The 18,340-nt window shown below is 45.1% G+C and overlaps 2 protein-coding genes across 3 annotated transcripts; one reads left to right on the top strand and one right to left on the bottom strand.

The window, feature by feature from the left end:
* The first annotated feature begins 124 nt into the window (after window positions 1–124).
* tlcd3b (TLC domain containing 3B) lies at window positions 125–14,786 on the top strand. Of its 2 annotated transcripts, XM_008117140.2 has the most exons (7): window positions 125–271; window positions 3,838–3,944; window positions 6,058–6,185; window positions 8,795–8,878; window positions 12,121–12,346; window positions 12,527–12,622; window positions 13,527–14,786. In XM_008117140.2, the coding sequence occupies exons 2-7, from the start codon at window positions 3,888–3,890 to the stop codon at window positions 13,836–13,838; spliced, it is 903 nt and encodes a 300-aa protein (XP_008115347.1). In that variant the 5' UTR covers window positions 125–271; window positions 3,838–3,887; the 3' UTR covers window positions 13,839–14,786. The 2 variants fall into 2 exon arrangements, with proteins under 2 accessions (XP_008115347.1, XP_003225046.1); XM_003224998.4 differs by lacking the exons at window positions 125–271; window positions 3,838–3,944; window positions 6,058–6,185 and adding an exon at window positions 6,977–7,687.
* c6h16orf92 (chromosome 6 C16orf92 homolog) lies at window positions 14,124–17,881 on the bottom strand. Its single transcript, XM_062957957.1, has 3 exons — window positions 17,060–17,881; window positions 16,039–16,126; window positions 14,124–15,328 (listed from the first exon to the last, which is right to left on the bottom strand). Exons 1-3 carry the CDS (start codon window positions 17,169–17,171, stop codon window positions 15,301–15,303), a joined length of 228 nt encoding a protein of 75 aa, XP_062814027.1. The 5' UTR covers window positions 17,172–17,881; the 3' UTR covers window positions 14,124–15,300.
* Between the last annotated feature and the right edge of the window lie 459 nt (window positions 17,882–18,340).

The following is an 18,340-nucleotide window of genomic DNA, read 5'->3' as shown; positions in this document are numbered from 1 at the left end:
ACCACAACATTATTTCCGAGGAGAGTAAATGGCAAAACCATTTCTGAGTAGGAAAATCTCCCACAATCCTTCTCTTACCCTTTCCTATCTCTAAGGTTCTAAGCAGGCTGTAGTGGTTGCCGCGCATGCGCAAAAGGCGCCCGCCGGTCTCCCGCGCCACTGCGGGTAATTCGCCGTTGCTATGGTAGCCCCAAACTCCGGCCCGGATGGCGACAGGCTAGCGTGACCATTAGAGGGCGCTGTGGTCGCAGATAAAAACCAGGAGGGCAAGGCGAGCGTTTCATTGTTTACCTTGTGTTAATGGTTTCGAAACAAAGGGAAGAGGTTTCTTTCACAGCTGCCTAATTGGCCCGTTGGAGGGGCGGGGACAGGCAAATTTATTCAAATTACCCGAAGGAGAGTCAGATATAGACGCTGAAGGGAAATATAATTCATTTGGCTGCAAATATTTTCTAAAAATCCACATAAATGTGTGTGTAAGGGACATCATTTTACTACTCCATTCTATATAATGGGACTTGCAATTTTGTGACCTCCAACCAAATTCTAGCAGATACCATGAGCTGAAATACCTTGTCCTGTTACATTATATGGGCAAACTTTGGCCCTCCAGCTGTTTTGGACTTTAACTCCCACAATTCCTAACAGCTGGTTTATTGTATCAGAAGTGAATTGAGGGTATAGTTGTCATGTATTTAAAAACACAAAGTTTAAAACTTGGCATTATACTAAGTTTTGTTTGACCAGAAGCTGGCCACTTGAAGTGCCTGTAGTGTTGCTTTAAGAAGATCCTCCATTGTGCAGGTTGCAGGGCTCAGGGTGCATTGTAGTAAGTGGTCTGTGGTTTGCTCTTCTCCACACTCGCATGTCGTGGACTCCACTTTGTGGCCCCATTTCTTACGGTCCGGCATCAGCCACTGATTGAGGTTTTGGGTATTAGCCTGCCACTTTTGGACTCTTGCTTGCTTAGGCATTTCTGTGGGTTTCTCTGTAGATCTTAGGAAGCTGTTTCTTGATTTAAGAAATTGGCGTGCTGGTTGATATCCAGACAGAAGATGGGTCTTGGTCCTTTCATTACAGGCTGCTGCTTCCTGACGGATATCAAGTGGTGCAATACCGGCTAGACCAGGAATGGGCAAACTCCAGCCCTCCAGGTGTTTTGGACTACAACTCTCACAATTCCTAACAGCCGGAGTTTGCCTATGCCTGGGCTAAACAGTATATGGTGTAGGGCATAGACAATGGTGTAGGGCATAGACAACCTGTGATAATGTGGCATGTCTCATTTAGAGCCACATCCACTGTTTTAACATGATGAGATGTATTCCATACTGGGCATGCATATTCAGCAGCAGAGTAGCAAAGCACAATGGCAGATGTCTTCAGTGTATCTGGTTGCGATCCCCAGGTTGTGTCAGTCAGCTTTCGTGGGATGTTATTTATAGCAACCACGTTTTGCTTAATATTTAAGCAATGCTTCTTATAAGTCAGAGCACGGTCCAGGATAACTCCCAAGTATTTTGCTGTTTTGCAATGCTCCAATGGGATGCTTGTCTGTTCTTAAAGTGAAAAGCACACATCTGTGTTTTTTGATGGATTAGGAATCAGCTGGTTTTCCCTGTAATAGGTAGTAAGAGCACCTAAAGCTTCAGAGAGCTTCTGTTTAACCATTTCAAAGCTCCCTGCTTGAGTGGTGATGGCGCCATCATCAGCATAGATGAAACTCTCTGTCCCTTCTGGCAGTAGCTGATCATTTGTATATTTATATGTATAACTATGTAGGTTTTTAAATGTAAGCTCTCAATTTTAATGTAAGTTTTTAATTTAAATGGATTTTTAAACATGATATAAATTGTTTTGATATATATGTTCATGTTGTAAGCCGCCCTGAGTCCCCTGAGGGGTGAGAAGGGCGGGGTAGAAATGATATAATAAATAAATAAATAAATAAATTTGTGTAAATGTTGAACACTGATAGAGCATGCACATTCCCCTGGGGCAAGCTGTTCTGTTTTTGTCATCAGCTTCTCTGGTCCTGGAACTAAACAAAAAAGCTCCTGTTTTGTAGCAGATTTTCTATGAAGCGGGTGCGGTGATAGTCCTTTGAAGCAGGTGAGGTGGTAGTCTAACCAGTCGGCTGTTAGGAATTATGGAGGTTGGAGTCCAAAACACCTGGAGGGCCAAAGTTTGCCCATGCTTGATTTACATTGTAGAATTTATGCAGTTTCAGTCCACTTTTAATTGCCATGGCTCCTGGCACTCTTTGGCAGAGAAGGCCTTGTGAAACTACTAATCCCAGGGGAGAATTGGATGCCACTCTGGGTCAATAGTGGCTTTTAGTTCCATGCTAGAAACCCTGATCTCAGTGCTTATGCATTGTTAATGGTAAAGGTGCGATGTCCTCCCGATTACCGCTTGGCAACCGGACACTGAAAGGTAGCCTGAAAGGCCTGAGCTGAAACTAGTTTGAATCAATGGTGTTTATATAAGTGCTGACTTCCCGTTCAGCCATTGATTTGGTCTGTCCACTCTACTTGGGACTAAAGCTTGAAAGTGTTGAGCTGCAGCTTCTAACACAGGCATGAGCAAACTTGTGCCCTCCAAGTGTTTTGGACTTCAACTCCCACAATTCCTAACAGCCGGTAGGCTGTTAGGAATTGTGGGCGTTGAAGTCCAGAACACCTGGAGGGCCAAAATTTGTCCATCCCTATTCTAACATAATTCCTCACTATTGCTTTGGACCCTTTCCACCACTAAAATGTCCCCCTTTATTTATTTTAAAATGTATTTGATACCTGAGCTGAGAGAGATTCCCTATCCTTGTACTAAGGAGTTCAAGGTGGCAGATATATCTTATCATCAGTGACAAAGCAGATTCCAGTTTATGTTAGTCGTGTAATAGATTTTTTTAAAAATGCAGGCAGTCACTGAGTTACAAACATCCAACTTACAAACAACTCATAAATTAGAACAGAGGTGAGACAACAGGAAGAGAAATTTACTCCTGGAAGACTTATTATTATGGGGAAAACATGTCTCTACTGGAGCTTTCTCACCAATCCTTGTTTCCACAACAAGCCAAATTTGTAAATTTCCAATTATCACAGGGACAGAAAGTGAGGGGAAATCTTCTGAGTGGGCACAGACAGCAAAACAAACACCACAGGGGTGTTAAGCCTTCCCTATGCTAACCAAAGCTTGGGGACTGCTTGTACTAGTTTTGTTCCGGATTGTTTTGCTCACCATGTATTCAGAGTGCAATTGCCATTGCCTTTATGAATGAGAAAGAGAGAGACTTGTCCCAGATTAGACAATGGATTTTTATATCTGAGCGGAAATTCCATCCTAGTCTGATATTTAAACCATCAAATTATTCCATTCATCTTTACCTGGGTCACTCAGTCATCATCATAACGTAGATTAGGTAGAAATTGCCATTCCCAAGTCATCCTTGCCCATAAGGAGACATTTGAACTTTCTGCTCCAACACTAATCTTCAGGATTCATCTACATCGTAGAATAAATGCAGTTTGACATTGCCATGATTCAAAGCTACTGAATCATAGAGGTTGTAATTTTACAAAGTCCTTAGCCTTCTCTGCCCAAAAATGTCAGTTTCCCCCCAAACTACAACTCCTAGGATTCATGACAGTTAAAGTGGTATCAAACTGCATTAAATACACTTTCAGTTGTTAAGTAGTCCATCATGATGTTGCCTCATTAATTTCTTTTGTTGGCTTAATTACGTCCGCACTGGGAATTTGGTTGCTTCAGTACTACGGAAGTCGAATTCTTGTACATGATGAGATTTAAATGACATTTGAATTGTCTCTTTAGGGAAGGATCTCTTGCGACTATGAGGAACCCTCCATAGAGGAAGACGCACGATGTCAGTACTATCATTGATCACAATTGCCCTGTTAGTTAGGATGGCAGAAAAACAGGTGAGTCAGTGGGTTTCTCATATATGGAAATCCATTTATAATACGGCAGAGAAGAGAAGCTTTATCAATTGAAGGAAAGGAGACTTCAGTATGGTGTTGGGAGGGAAACAAAGTCCAAGAAAGAGACATATAAGTGTTGGGAGTAACCTCAAAGGTCATTAAGTTTAACATCTACTGTGACAGCATTTCTAATATCCGGCTTCATGGGCAAACATCAGCCCTCCAAGTGTTTTGGACTTCAACTCCCACAATTCCTGGCCTCAGGCCCCTTCCTTTTCCCCCTCAGCCACTTAAGCGGCTGAGGGGGGAAAGGAAGGAGCCTGAGGCCAGGAATTGTGGAAGTCCAAAACACCTGGAGGGCTGACGTTGGCTCATGCCTGGTCAACAGAGAAGAACCTGCTTAACTTCCCATATGAGATGATACCTGGTGCCTTCAGCATATTTAGGTTATCCTATAGCAAAAATGATTGTGATGAGTTTAGTATTTCTACCCTATCGATGAATACAGTAGGGATTGCCCTTTAATTGTCTACTCTCCAGGGTAAACATACCATGCTCCTTCAACTATTCCTCCTGGGAGTAGGGCTTCACCACCGTGTTTTGTCATTTCCCTCAAAACAGTTCCCAGAAGAGAGCTGCCTCAAAAGTTCTAGCCTTTAAAGAGCTCTAGATGCACCGTTTGGCCTGATTCAGCAGAGCAATTCATGTACTATTAATAGACTTTGCAAGGGAAGCATTTGAATCCATTTAATCAAGAGCAAACATTGCTTACAGTGGACTAGTTAAAGGCCTAATAAGCAAACTGCCGTGTCAGATCAACCCCACACGGCACCTAAATAGATTAGCAGCCTTTGTTTTGCTATGATACCTCTGAACTTTACTTTCACACAACACAGCTATACCACTTTTATTGCATTTTAACAGTCTCCATCCTATGAAATTCTGGAGTACATGGCTTTCTTTGATGATTTAGTTTTCTCTGCAAGAAAGCTCTAGTTCTTAAAATAATCCCAACACTCAGATTCTTTGATATTAAAGTAATATCAAAGTGTTATAATTGTGTGGTGTAGAAGAGATCTGAACAACCATTTGCAAAATAAGGGCTTTTTGGTTTCAGTGGACATGATGAGAATAGATCTAAAGAGAAGAGACTTTATGGTACAATGAAATACTGAAAATATATGACTTTCTTTACAACTTGCTTCCTGTTGCTCTTCAGCCTATCTGGGCCGAAGTGCTAAGTCCTAACCTTTTTGCTTGTATGAAAACACTCTCCTGGAAACATCCAAAATCACAAGATGCAAGTTTTTATGACTCTAAAGTTTAATGTTTTTGTGCCTTTCGGGTAGCCTAATAGGAGTATCACCAATGTGTATTTTGGATTTTCTTGGACTACAACTGCTAGAGCCACCCAGCCAACATGTTACCAAATAGTAATGTTTCCATATTGTGGACTCAGAGCACAATCATGGTTACCCGTTCATTGTTTTCCCCCAGTTGTACTTACAGAAGTCTATTGCCTTTGTCAGTGGAAGTTTCCTTTTATTAACTATCATGGCTAAGCCACTAGTAGATGGGTCTGTTCTCCATTGACAGACACTTAAGGAAGCACAACCAAATTGCCGAAGTATGCTTACAAAGGTGGTATGTTGAAGAAATAAAATAAGGACTGGAAACATGGCCCTCCAGATATTGTTGAAGGACAGAGCATAGCACGCCTTGTCATTGACCTCAGTAGCTAGGGGTTGTTATAGTCCTCATAAACCCACATTGATGAAAGGTGGCTCCACACTGTAGCATTAATGCAGTTTGAAACCACTTTAACTACCATGACTCAATGCTAGAGAATTCCAAGAGTTGTAGTTTGGTGAGGAGCCACTATTCTTTGTCAGAGAAGACCAAAGACTTCGTAACACTACAGCTCACATGATTCCATCACACTGACTCCATTGCATTGAGCCACGACAGTTGAAGTGGTGTGAATCTGCATTAATTCTACAGTGTAGATTCACCCTAAGAGATGAAGAAGTTCTCCTTTGCCTAGGAGTGTGACAAGGCTGTTACTGTCATCATCAATAACACCAGTCTAATATTTAGAACCTTCCTCCTCTAGCTTTTGCAGTTCCCCTACAACTTTTTTTTGGGTCTAGTCACCTATCCTGCATTCTTCTGCCTGCTTCGGTGGTTCTTTCTTCACGTCGGGAAAATGGAGGACCTGAATGCAGTCTATTTGTCATCCAGGTGAGAGGCTTGGGTTCTCCAAAATATTGTGTGAATGTGTGAGAGAGTTCTTAAAACCAGATTCTGGGGGTGCATCTACAATGTAGAATAAATGCAGTTTGACACCACTTTTAACTGCCAGTGCTGGGAACTGTAGTTTTTTAGGTCTTTAACCTTCAAAGAGTGCAGGTGCCTCACCAAACTCCAATTCCCACAGTCGCACTGAGCCATGGCAGTTAAAGTGGTGTCAAACCGTGTTCATTCTACAGTGTAGATGCATGCTATGAAATGCAATGTGTGTGTCTGCCGTGAGGTGTCAGTGTGGTGCCAGTTACCTCCAGCCACCTCTCCCTTCCCCACATCTAGGCTCCTTTCCACCCACCTCTCAAAGGTCACACCAGGGTCACCTGCTCAGCAGGTGGAGGATCAGCCTTTAATACCTTGGGAGGAGAAAAGGGGTTAAAGAGAGCCTCTAACTCCTTCCTTCCTGCCCTCTCACCCTGGACTATTTTACCTCCTCTCCTCCCTCCCTCCCTCTTCCCTCCCTCCCTCCCCCGCAGCTGCAGACCTGATCCCGCAAACCAGGCCAGGATTATGGGATTAGCCGGACTGTCCTGGGAGCCTGACTTCCCTGCCAAGCCAAGGAGTGAGAGGGCAGGGAGTTAAAGACAGGGATAACAATAATAACAATAATAATATAACATGGATACTTTGTATTTGTTACCTGCCTCTCCTTATAGTTACAAGTTAAAAGGTACAGATAAAACAAAGGGCCATAAAAATCTGGCTCACAACCCCTGAGCCCACTGGCTTGACTGAGCTGCTTCTTCGCTCTGAGCCTCCCTCCCTCTCCCTGGCTCCTCCCCCCTTAAGCACCCCCATCCATCGGATGCCAACCTGACCCCCCTTTCCCCTCCCAGCTTGCAGCCTGGCTCCTCTGCTTCCGTGGCACCTGCAGAGATCTTCTCTGCCCGGCAGCAGCAACAGCAGCAGCACAAGCAGAGGCTCTCTTCCCTTCCCCTGCTGCTGTCTCTTTAAGGGCTCCTGTCTGACAGCTGCTCACCCTCCCTCCCTGTTTCCCTGGGCTCCCTCTCCCTCCCTCCCTCCCTCCCTCTCTGTCTGTCTGTCTGTCACAGCAGCTCTGCTTGGGACCAACCCGGGTCCCTCCTCTCTCTCTCCATCCTCCCCATCCTGGCCCAACCCTTGGGGACCACCATGAGCCTGCCTCCTGGGGACCGACCGGAGGGTCCCCCCCAGCCCCGCTGACCCCCCTCCTCCTCGCTGCCCCTCTCCTGCTGCCCCCTCTTCCCTCCCTCCCTCCCTCCCTTCCTCCCTCCCTCCCCTCCATCCATCCCTCCCCTCCATCCCTTCCTTCCATCCCTTCCTTCCCTGCCCGCAATGTTCCGGGCCTTGATAGCGGGAGGCATTGTCTTCCCAGGCCTCTTCTTGCTCTCCAAGCACGGCCTCAAGTGGCTGCCGGGGCTAAGATGGGAGGAGGCCGACGCCGTCATCGTCTCCGCCAGGTAAGGCCCAGGAGGGGAAGGCAGGAGGAGAGGCCCTGAGGTGGGATGCGGGATTGGCCCACCCATCATTCCCAGGCCTTGGGGTGAAGGGCCCAGGGTTTGGGGCTTCAAAGAGGGGAAAGGGTCTACCAAGACCAGAGATTTCTCTTGAAAGGGGAGTGGTAGGTAGAGCTTGCTGGGTCTGTTGTTTGTTTGTTTTATCTCTCTGCCCCGAGTCCAAAAAAGAAGTGGGTCTAGGAGCCAATACGGAGGTCCCTTGGAAGGAAAAGGAGGCTCCCCAGTTGCAAACTGCCACCTTTTCTTGGTGAGATTCCTCAGGAGAATCATACTGCCCAAATGAGCCCACCTGGGACCCCGTGGAAAAGGGAACTTCCTGGTCCAGGGGGAAGAGACTGTGGCTCATTGGTTTAAGACTGAAGAAGGAGAGTAAATCCAGGCGGCATGTGGCATTAACAAACCACAGTTAGTAGTAGCGGAAACAATCCATCCAAGCCGAAGGCTTCCTCTTACTTAGTGGGCAGGTTGGAGCCTGGCCGAAAAGGTATCAATGAGCTTGGGGATACAACCTGGAAACTGTGAGGTTAGGGGCCTGCAGCCCACACAGGCTGCCAATGGGATTCCTTGGGAAGGTGCTTGGAATTGCTTCTGGAGGGTGTCTGCTTGAGTGTTGAGGAACCGCAAAGGGTCTCAAGGGTGCATTCAGAGGTCAGACGGGGTTGAGTTGCCTTTCTTCACTTACAACACTTACCGTGGAGTGAGCAGGCCTCCTTTGCTGTATATATGGGGATAAAGGGACAGCAATTCTATGGAAATCAAGGAGCAACTCGGACTTCTTGTTGGGGATCCCCTAAAAAGATCAGTAGGGAACCCCTGGTTAGGAAATGCCAAAAGGAGTGCAGATTGGGCACCAAGGGGTTTGACCAGTTTGAAGGATGGCCCCAGTTGACCCAAAGAGACCTGAGCCAAACTCCAAACAACCCTTGGTGAGTTTGAGGTCCTTCAGAAATTATTGAGTGATTAGGGGTTTGAGGGATAAATAGGGCAACTGCAACCCCACTAACCCTTGTTGTACAGCCCCACTAACCCTTCCCTACCCTCCCACAACAGACTTGTTTCTTCAGTCCAAGCCATCATGGCCTCCACGGTCGGCTACATCGTCTCCTCATCCTGCAAGCACATTATCAACGACCAGTAAGTAAGCTTTTGCATATTGCGCGGGGGGGACTGGGGGCAAGGGCTGCAGTGCGGTCACAAATCTCTCTCCCCAACCTCCACCCCTTTCCCAGGCTCACTTTCCGGCCAGCATCTTGGCAAGGTCACACTCGTGAGAAACCTGAAACCCGCACTGGGACGGGCACCAAATTTAGAAACAGGATGACAGTGACACGTTGTGGGCAGATGTGTGGCCAAGGGTAGGCCCACTCTGTGCCAGGGATGGGAAGCTACAGTATGGGATTGGGGGGGGGGGATTCTCCAGCAGGAGGCACTACAGCCAAGAAAGTTGTGAAAGGAGTCAGTAGCTTGTTAAAATAAAGAAGGAAGAAAATCACTTTTTTGTCTCATGCAGAAATATTGGGAGAGATACAAGAATATAAAAACAGGGGCTTCAAGCAGGCTGCCAAGCCAGCAACTGGGGGGCGCGGGGGGGGGGGGGGGGATAGGTAGAAAGTGAAGGCAACGGCTGAACCTGAGGTGCCTATTGGAAGCTGAGAGCTATCCATGGTGCTGTACAAACCAGAGGCTGCTTTGGCGGCTCCTTTTTCAGCACCATGGACAGTTCCCTCAACAGCCTCAAGGTCCCACACAGGGCTTCCCTGTTCCTGAGATGGAAATTGCTGGCAGAGGCGTGGGACAGGGAGGATTTGCCAGTCCCGTTGGATTCTGGGAGAGTTGCCAGGCCTCGGTTTCTGCAGGATGCAATCTGGCAAGAGGGCGACTCTGCAGGACAATCCCGAGCCTCAACGCAGCAGGATTCCCTAAAAGCTTGAGGAGAGAGACGGGGCCCAGCCTGGAGTGAGAGGTCTGCCCCTGTCCATTTGCTGGCCCTTCCTCTCTTTCTCATCAGATAGTTCTGTTTCAGGCTAATGAACTGAGCTGGGATTAGTTCCCCAACCATGAGTCACTAGATGGGGCATGAGTGCTAATTCCCCTATAGCAAGGAGGAATGGAGAGGATTAGGCTCCCGCGACAGCTGTTTTGCTTGCTGATTTGCATGCTTTGGGCTCAGAATTAGCTTTATTGGACAACTTGTGATGATGAATTCTAGGGATCCCTGTTACGAAGTTGGTGTCCTAGTGGGTTAAATCTGATAGAGGCTGGATTTCTGGCTGGCTGTTCAGACCGTGTTCTTTTAAAAAATCACCATGTACACTGCGCCGGAAGTCTCTTGCTGGGAAGTGATGTCAAGTTTCCCTGCTGACATGTCAGCCTTTCTGAAATTGACCTCAGTTATCTGAGCCCTCCACCCCACCTTGATGTTCCTGCACCATGGCAATGGCAGGTTCGAAAAGTGACCCTTGGGAGATTACAGCTCCCAGCGTCCCTTTGTGCATGTTCATTATGGAGGGAGGAATTATGGGAGTTGTAATCTGAAATGTAGAGAGTTCTTCCCTAACTTCTGTTGAAAGCCCACATGCCCCATTTGCTTGGGCACCCAATAACACCCCATATGTCATGAATCCTGCATAGCACTGCAGCATCCAAGTTCTTTGTCTGGCATTTGGCCTAATCACCTTGCAGGGAGTGCTGTCAGCACAAAATACCCAGGCAGGCTGCAGAAATTTGTGTATGGGGCAGAGAAAGGGAGAAGAGAAATGAGCCCAGACAGTGGCAGGTAGTAGGCTACGGCCCACACTTCACATGTCGTTTGCCTCCATCCCAGCTTGCTACTTACAGAACTTTTAAAAAATGGATTGAAGCCAGAAGCACCTTTAAAAATATCTCAGAATTCATCCTCTATGACCTGCCACGGAATGGGATTAAGTCCAACTTCCTGAACTTATTTACATTAATCCTATTGCCTTTTTATAGGACTTGATGGGCAGCTAAATAGCTATCAGGTCAAAGACATGGTGCATAGCTAGTAATAAGTTAAAACATCCTAAGCGTTAAGGAAATTGAGGGGTTCTCCTGCCCAGGAGGGTGGGGGACACGGCAGTATGTGCCAGCCATGCTGTACTTGGGATTGAAAGGTGGCGGAAGGACACGGAAGTGATGCAAGGTCTCGGAGGCAGGGATGGCCATTGTGCTTCTGAGGTGTGGAAATGAGGAACTGAATTGGACCCAAAGCTTCAATATCAGGGAGGTGGCAGATTGGGGGTGGGGGGAGACAACAGTGGTGTTGGCAGGGAACATAACCGAGGCAGACTGACTGCACCAGGAGTTTGTCAATATTGATTCTGGCCTTGAGCCTCTTCCAAAGGGGTGTGGGTGGTGGGGCAAACCCCCTCTCATCCTCACCTTCTCATAAAATCCCCTCACTTTTATAGTTCAGATCCCCTCCAGTGATTGCTGTAACTGTTCCATAATGTTATTTTAAATTGATGTTTTAACTGGTTTATGTGTTATGAGTTTTTAATTGGTAGTACAGTAGAGTCTCACTTATCCAATATAAACAGGCCAGCAGAACATTGGATAAGCGAATATGTTGAATAATGAGGGATTAAGGAAAAGCCTATTAAACATCAAATTAGGTTATGATTTTAAAAATTAAGCACCAAAACATCATGTTATACAACAAATTTGACAGAAAAAGTAGTTCACTACGCAGTAATGCTATATAGTAATTACTGTATTTACAAATTTAGCACCAAAATATCACTATGTATTGAAAACATTGACTACAAAATGCGTTGGATAATCCAGAATGTTGGATAAGCGAGTGTTGGATAAGTGAGACTCTACTGTATATGTTGTATTTTAATATGTTGTTATTCCCTGGCTCAATGTATTGTGAGAGAGGGGTAAGAAATAGTACAGTTAGTACTCCACATTCACAATTACTGCATTAGGAATGCAGTAAAAACACAAATAAAAAACTCTTTTCTTTTACCTGAAAGGTCACTTCTTTAGGAATCTCAACAAGATAGATATGCTGGATTTCGTATCACAAAATCACAAGTCGAACATGTCCCAAGTGTCTAGGACTGTGTGATTTTTTATTATTATTATTATTATTATTATTATTATTATTATTATTATTATTATTATTATTATTATTATTATTATTATTATTAGGCTAGAAAAACAACTTTTTAGACTACAATTACCAGATCCTTTCACCCCTGCAGCCAACAAAAAAGCACCACTCCCCTCTCCAAGTTGTAGTCTAAAACAAAAGTATTTTTTTTCTGGGCATTGGAGGATTCTGGGCATTGAAATCCTAAATTGTAACTAATCCAAGATCTGTTCCTTTTTTTTCCACGCCTCTGCAGGCACTGGCTGACCTCCAGCTATACCCAGTTTGCCATTCCCTACTTCATCTACGACATCTACGCCATGTTCCTGTGCCACTGGCACAAGTACCGAGTCAAAGGGCACGAGACCAGCTCGGGAGGGACACGGACGCTGCGCACCGTCATCCGTACCTACCTGCACAAAGAGTTCCTCATGGTCGTCCACCATCTTTTTATGGTGCTGGTTTGCTTCCCTGTTTCCATGGTGAGTGGGATTGGGGGTGGGTGGGACGACAGGACCCAACTGGGAAGAGGAAGAGTAGGAGGAATAACGGGGTGGGCCCATATCTCTTATAAGTGAGAGGGCTGAGAGGGACATTGTGCCTTTTGGAGATTCTACCCCCAGGATAATCTTTCTCCCACTTCTCATATTTCCCGACTTCAGCTGTGGCGCCAGGGCAAAGGCGATTTCTTCCTGGGTTGTATGTTGATGGCTGAAGTCAGCACCCCTTTCGTCTGCCTCGGCAAAGTCCTCATCCTGGTAAGTAGGACCTGATTCTCGATGGCAGAGCTTTCCAAACATTTCATGTTGGTGACACAGTTTCTAGACAAGCACTATTTTGCAACACAGTAATTCAGTTTCAGTAGCAAACCGGAGGTTAAATTAGCCATACATACATTGTAATAACGAAATGTATGGGGACACAAAAGCATTACACTTATGTATATTTTTTAGAAATATATAATTTATTATTTCATATAGAATTAGAGGCTTCTTGTTATGTTTGTGTGACACACCTACACACTGCAGCCGATATACTAATGTGTCATGACACACAGTTTGGGTTTCTGGGGTTGGGAACAGTCTGAAGAGCAAAGTTCACAGGACTGAGCAGGTCATCCTGCCTGAAAGAAGTGATAATAATGGAAAAGTCCCAGTAAAAATTATCCAACTCTTAGAATCTCATGTTGAGAGGGAAACTTCATACTAGCAGTCTTATCCTGTTTTAATTTATAATATGTGATTACCGTATGTTTGTTAGGGTGGTCTAGTTTTATTTTTGATTAATTGTTATTTGGTATGAATTTATAGTAATGGCTGTTTTATTTTTTGGATTTATCTTGTTTTGATGTAATTTGTTAATACGTTTTTGTAATATTGAATGTTTGCCGTATGTGTTAGAATATAATATTCAATATGTAATATTGAATGTTTGCCATATGTGTTGGAAACTGCCCTGGGTCCCTCCGGGGAGATTGGGCGGTCTACAAATAATAATAATAATAATAATAATAATAATAATTATTATTATTATTATTATTATTATTATTATTATTGGGAGCTGGAAGAAGCACTGCTTAAAAATGGCGAAGGGAAGGGGATATGTTATAGATGCAAAAGGTGATTTGATTTTTCTCTCCCCCCTTCTTTTTCTTTACTGCAGTATAAACAACAACACACTCTTCTCCATAAGGTGAATGGGATTATCATGTTGATTACGTTCTTCTGCTGTCGAATCCTGCTTTTTCCGTACATGTACTGGGTCTATGGGCAGTACGCCGGCTTGCCCTTGTATCGCGTGCCCTTCTCCATCCCAGCCGAGTACAACTTGGGGTCTGCCATCCTCATGGCTCCCCAGGTTTATTGGTTTGGCCTCATCTGCCGGGGAGCTTTCCGCGTATTCCGTGCTCGGGGTGCCACCAAGGAACAGGTGTTGCGGAATGGGCACAGACCAGAGACACAGGCGCTTGACTGATGACTTCTTTCCCTCCGCCGCAAATGGACAGACCACATTTCCCCTTAACTTATTTATTTATTGGGGTACGGGAGGGACTGGATTGATTGGGGATGGGGAGGAGTAGGCTCCTAAGGCCAAAGGGAGATTTGGGAGGGGCTGGAAAGGGAAGGGGGGGGTCTCCCACAACAGTATTTGGAGGGCACAGAAAACCAAAATCAATCTCTAGGGTTTAGTGTGGGATCCGTCTGCCAAAGGCAACCCTCTGATTTTGCATCACTTGTCAGTATTTTTTGTTAAGGTTGCAGGGTTGGTTGGGGGGGGGGGGGGGGGGGAGAGTAAAGTCTCAAGCCAAAAGAAAATATAGGGAATATCTTTTTGGTTTTTTGGAGACACACACTGGCCAGTCAGGTACAGGAGACCTAAACACCTAGAACAGAATATGGTTGAAGTTATTATTTTTGGCCAGGGCTATGAGAAGAGTTATAAGATTAAACAAGGGTGTCCCAAGAGTGTCATGGGCTTTGCCAAACTGCTATTTCTTGCCACGCAGTTACAGTAATGACCCAGAATAATCCAAATATATACCGAGCAAGGGGAAAAGCCTGCCAATATGGTAAAAGGTGATTCCATTACCTGGAGAAAGAAGGAACTGCAAATGATAGGGTGGCGGGGGAAATCAGATAAAGGCTGGCTTGTTTCCTCCCCTCTCCCTACAGTATTATCTATCAAGCTGCAGTATAGGGGAAATAGAGAGGGGTTTGAATACCCCCCCATGCTCTTATTATTGGAATTCTTAGGTTTTTTTATTGGTAGTATCATTCATTCTCATAGGCTTGCCCAATAAGGGAAATACCCCCAGAACTTTTGGATGCCGCTCAATACAAAGGGATCATCAGTATTACTGAAATGTTACCCTCTCAGCACATCCGCAAAGTGTATTAAAATATTATTCCTTTGCATTGAGAAGTTTGACCAGAAGAATGCTTTTCTGACATATGTATGGCTCCCCCCACTTAGCAATAACCAAGCAGGGAAACGTCCCTCCCTCTGCTCTTGCCACCCCTTCCCCCGTTCAGCACATAATCCCCTTGCTCCTCTCCCCCTAGAAATCCCCACTCCGTAGGGGCAGGGATCCAGCTGTAAATAGGGGCTGGGTAGGGTGCATTTATAATAACCCAAACTCTGCAAAGTATTAAAGGAGCCGTTATCCAATGCCAGACAAGGGCCACTGTGCGTCTTTATTGCTCTGTCAGCTAAACTTTCCAATTCTCTGCAAGATGCCTCAACTAGATTTGCTTGTTGTTAAAATCCTTGAGCGTCCCGTAACTACACCCCTCAGATCTACCTCCTTTTCAGGTTTTCTTTGTTTGTCACAGTCGCTCATACTTGTACACAAATACTTGCATCTGTAGAGCCTTTTATGGAAACAGAACAATATTGGTAGGTGGTTGGTTGGAGCAGCATTGGACTTCCCCACTGTTTAACCTGTGTTTGACTTCTTAAAGAGCCTGAAAGAAAGCCAGGAAGAAGATTTTTTTAAAAAAACTCCAAGGGTGAGAATATATCATTACCTCTTACCATGTCACCAAGAGCCATGTGGTGTAGTAATTTGAACGTTGGACTACAACTCTGGAGACCAGAGTTTAAATCCCCACTTGGCCATGAAAAGCCACCTGGTAACCCTGGGCAAGTCACCTTACTCCCAGCCCCATAAAACCCAGTCATAGTTTTGTGTAAGATCACCGTGAGTCAGAAACAATTTGAAATTTATCCCTCTGGAATATGCTGCCTGTGACTCCAATTGAATCTCCTTCTCTGGAAACTTTTAAGCAGAGGCTGGATGTCCATCTATTAGGAGTGCTGTGATTGTATTTTCCTGCATTGCAGGGGGTTGAACTGGATGGCCCTTGGGGTCTCTTCCAATGCTGGGAATATATGGTTCTATAAAAGCTCGCAACAATAGTGACTTTAGGATAGGAGTTTGATTCAGGGATGGAACCTCACACAGCAGAACAAACAGGACTGCCAAACTCATAGGTCTGGCTTACTGTTTTTGAAGGAGCATACATTGCTTTCTTCTAAAAGAGGGCCCCAATTCCCTTCAGACCTCTCAATCTGGTATAAGACACAAACTGTGTCACTGACTACCTTCCAAAGTGAACAGGAAGGGGGGGGGGGGAATTGGAATGCATTGGGCAAGGGGCAAGAAGACACATACACTTTTGAGATGATCTGATAGACGAAGAAGGCCAGGATAATGATGACAGATCCTACTAGGATAGTACGCAGCAGGTTGGGGAAGTTACCTGTAAGAGCAGAAGAAAAGCCATCTCATAGATTCCTTTCCTGCCACAGCATGACCCTTGTAAACACAGGACACCAAAAAGACTGGAGCAAAAAAGCTCAGAAGAACTGAAACAGCTCTTGAAATATTATCTGAAAGGGGAATGTTCTTAAAAGCTCTGCAAAAAAGTTGCCTCCTATAGTCAGGCCACGGGTCCATTTAGTTTAAAGTGCAGTTACACCAGTGGTTCTCAACCTGTGGGTCCCCAGGTGTTTTGGCCTACAACTCCCAGAAATCCCAGCCAGTTTACCAGCTGTTAGAATTTCTGGGAGATGAAGGCCCAAACATCTGGGGACCCAAAGGTTGAGAACCAGTGATCTACACTGTAGATTTAATGTAGTTTGGTACCACTGAGCTGTAGTTTTACAAGGCCTTTAGCTTTCACTGACAAATAGTTGTAGGATTGTTGTGAGTTTTCCAGGCTGTATGGCCATGTTCCAGAAGCATTGTCTCCTGACGTTTTGCCCACATCTATGGCAGGCAATCTCTGAGGATGCCTGCCATAGATGTGGGTGAAACGTCAAGAGACAATGTTTCTGGAACATGGCCATACAGTCCAGAAAACACACAACTCTGCGATTCCGGCGACAACACAGTGCTGTTGCATCACCAAACTACAGATCCCTTGATTCCACAGTACTGAGCCATGGCAGTTAAAGTGGTATCAAACTGCAATAACCCTGTGCCTTTAGTCTCTCTCATCTGCCATGCTCAACAGCAAGAGTTTCAAGGAGGGTATTTTCCTTACCTGAAGATGGCAGAGTTTGAACTCAGGAGGGACGACAGACAAACCATGCACTCTACCTTTAAACTCCAGTCCCTCCCATAAGACTTTTTTCCCTCCCCAAGTTGAGGGAAATCAATGGGCTTTTATGAGGCAGGAAGAGAATCTCACTCGGGGCAACAAATTCCGGCTCTTCTCCAATGTACTTATAAATGGCCAGGATCTTCTTTTTGTTTGAATCAGGATAATCAAACCAGAGTCGTCCAGAGGGTGTAGAGTCCATTGTCTCCCAGATTTTCCACAGGAGCTGTGGGTCCAAGAAGTCAAAAATGTGCTAAAAGTGAGTGTTTCTGAATTCCCAGAGCCCATTTTAAAATTATACACCAGAAGCAGGGTAATCCCTGCTCTTCCCCCTTCAACTGTTGTTGGATTGACCTTCCCATCAGCCATATTGAGGCATTATTTCCTCCATACTCCATCAAGTCATGGTCCCAAACACTTGTCCCACCTTTCTTTCTATTGATAAAACTGAAAAGTCTTTCTTGATTCCTATGAAGGAATGATGGGCAATCTTAACATTCGTCAAACCAACGTACAGCTGCTGCTGCTGTGAAAGAAGTTAATTCCATGACCTCGCTGCAGCTGCTTGCATAATAGCCTTTCCTCAATCTGCCACTTTACTCCAGATGTGTTGGACTAAAATTTCCATCAACCCAAGCCAGTGGGCTCATAGTAGCTAAATGTAGTGGAATTGAAGTCCAAGACATCCTGAATGGGGTGGAATAACAGCATAAGATTATTATATAGCATAATTTGTCAGCTAGTTTCAATGTAGCCTTAATATTTCTAATCTTGAAGTCCAATACATCCTGAGTGGGGTGGAATAAGAGAAGATTGTTCTATAGTGTAGTACAGGCATGGGTAAATTTGGGCCATCCAGGTGTTTTGGACTTCAACTCCCACCATTCCTAACAGCCTCAGGCCCCTTCCTTTTCCCCCTCAGCCGCTTAAGCGGCTGAGGGGGAAAAGGAAAGGGCCTGAGGCTGTTAGGAATGGTGGAGTTGAAGTCCAAAACTCCTGGAGGGCCCAAGTTTGCCTATGCCTTGTATAGTATGTCAGCTAGTTTCAATGTAGAATTATTATTTCTAATATTTTCTTTGCTGGTTCCATAGCTTTGCTGTTTTAAGTGCCTTATTCATAGATCTAGCGGTTTGTCCCTGTGCTCACCTATCACAAAATAGGATAAAGCCAGCCTAATCTTAGCAAGACTTAAGGATGAAGAAGCTGGAGTAAGCAGAAATACTCATAACATCATTCACACCCACCTCCTTTATGACATCACCATCTTAGCCCATCCCTTCTGACCTTTTCTCCTTGATCGTCAAGATTATTCCCCCAAACCTTGCTAGAAATCTAAGGGAGACCACTCCAAACCACTCAGGACCCAAAAGA

The sequence above is a fragment of the Anolis carolinensis genome, chromosome 6 (assembly GCF_035594765.1).
Source record: "Anolis carolinensis isolate JA03-04 chromosome 6, rAnoCar3.1.pri, whole genome shotgun sequence".
Classification (NCBI taxonomy): domain Eukaryota; kingdom Metazoa; phylum Chordata; class Lepidosauria; order Squamata; family Dactyloidae; genus Anolis; species Anolis carolinensis.
Note: the sequence above shows the minus strand (reverse complement) of the source record. Positions and strands in the feature narration are given on the sequence as shown.

Bases quoted from the DNA above. Each gene is read 5' to 3' on its own strand.
- c6h16orf92 (XM_062957957.1), bottom strand. From the start codon at position 17,171: ATGGACTCTACACCCTCTGGACGACTCTGGTTTGATTATCCTGATTCA. The intron at 16,127-17,059 runs GTGAGATTCTCT...CTGCTCTTACAG, and splicing joins GCCGGAATTTGTTGCCCCGA to GTAACTTCCCCAACCTGCTG. The intron at 15,329-16,038 runs GTATGTGTCTTC...GCTTTCTTTCAG, and splicing joins TATCAGATCATCTCAAAAGT to GCTCTTTAAGAAGTCAAACA.
- tlcd3b (XM_008117140.2), top strand. From the start codon at position 3,888: ATGTCAGTACTATCATTGATCACAATTGCCCTGTTAGTTAGGATGGCA. The intron at 8,879-12,120 runs GTAAGTAAGCTT...ACGCCTCTGCAG, and splicing joins AAGCACATTATCAACGACCA to GCACTGGCTGACCTCCAGCT. The intron at 12,623-13,526 runs GTAAGTAGGACC...TCTTTACTGCAG, and splicing joins TCGGCAAAGTCCTCATCCTG to TATAAACAACAACACACTCT.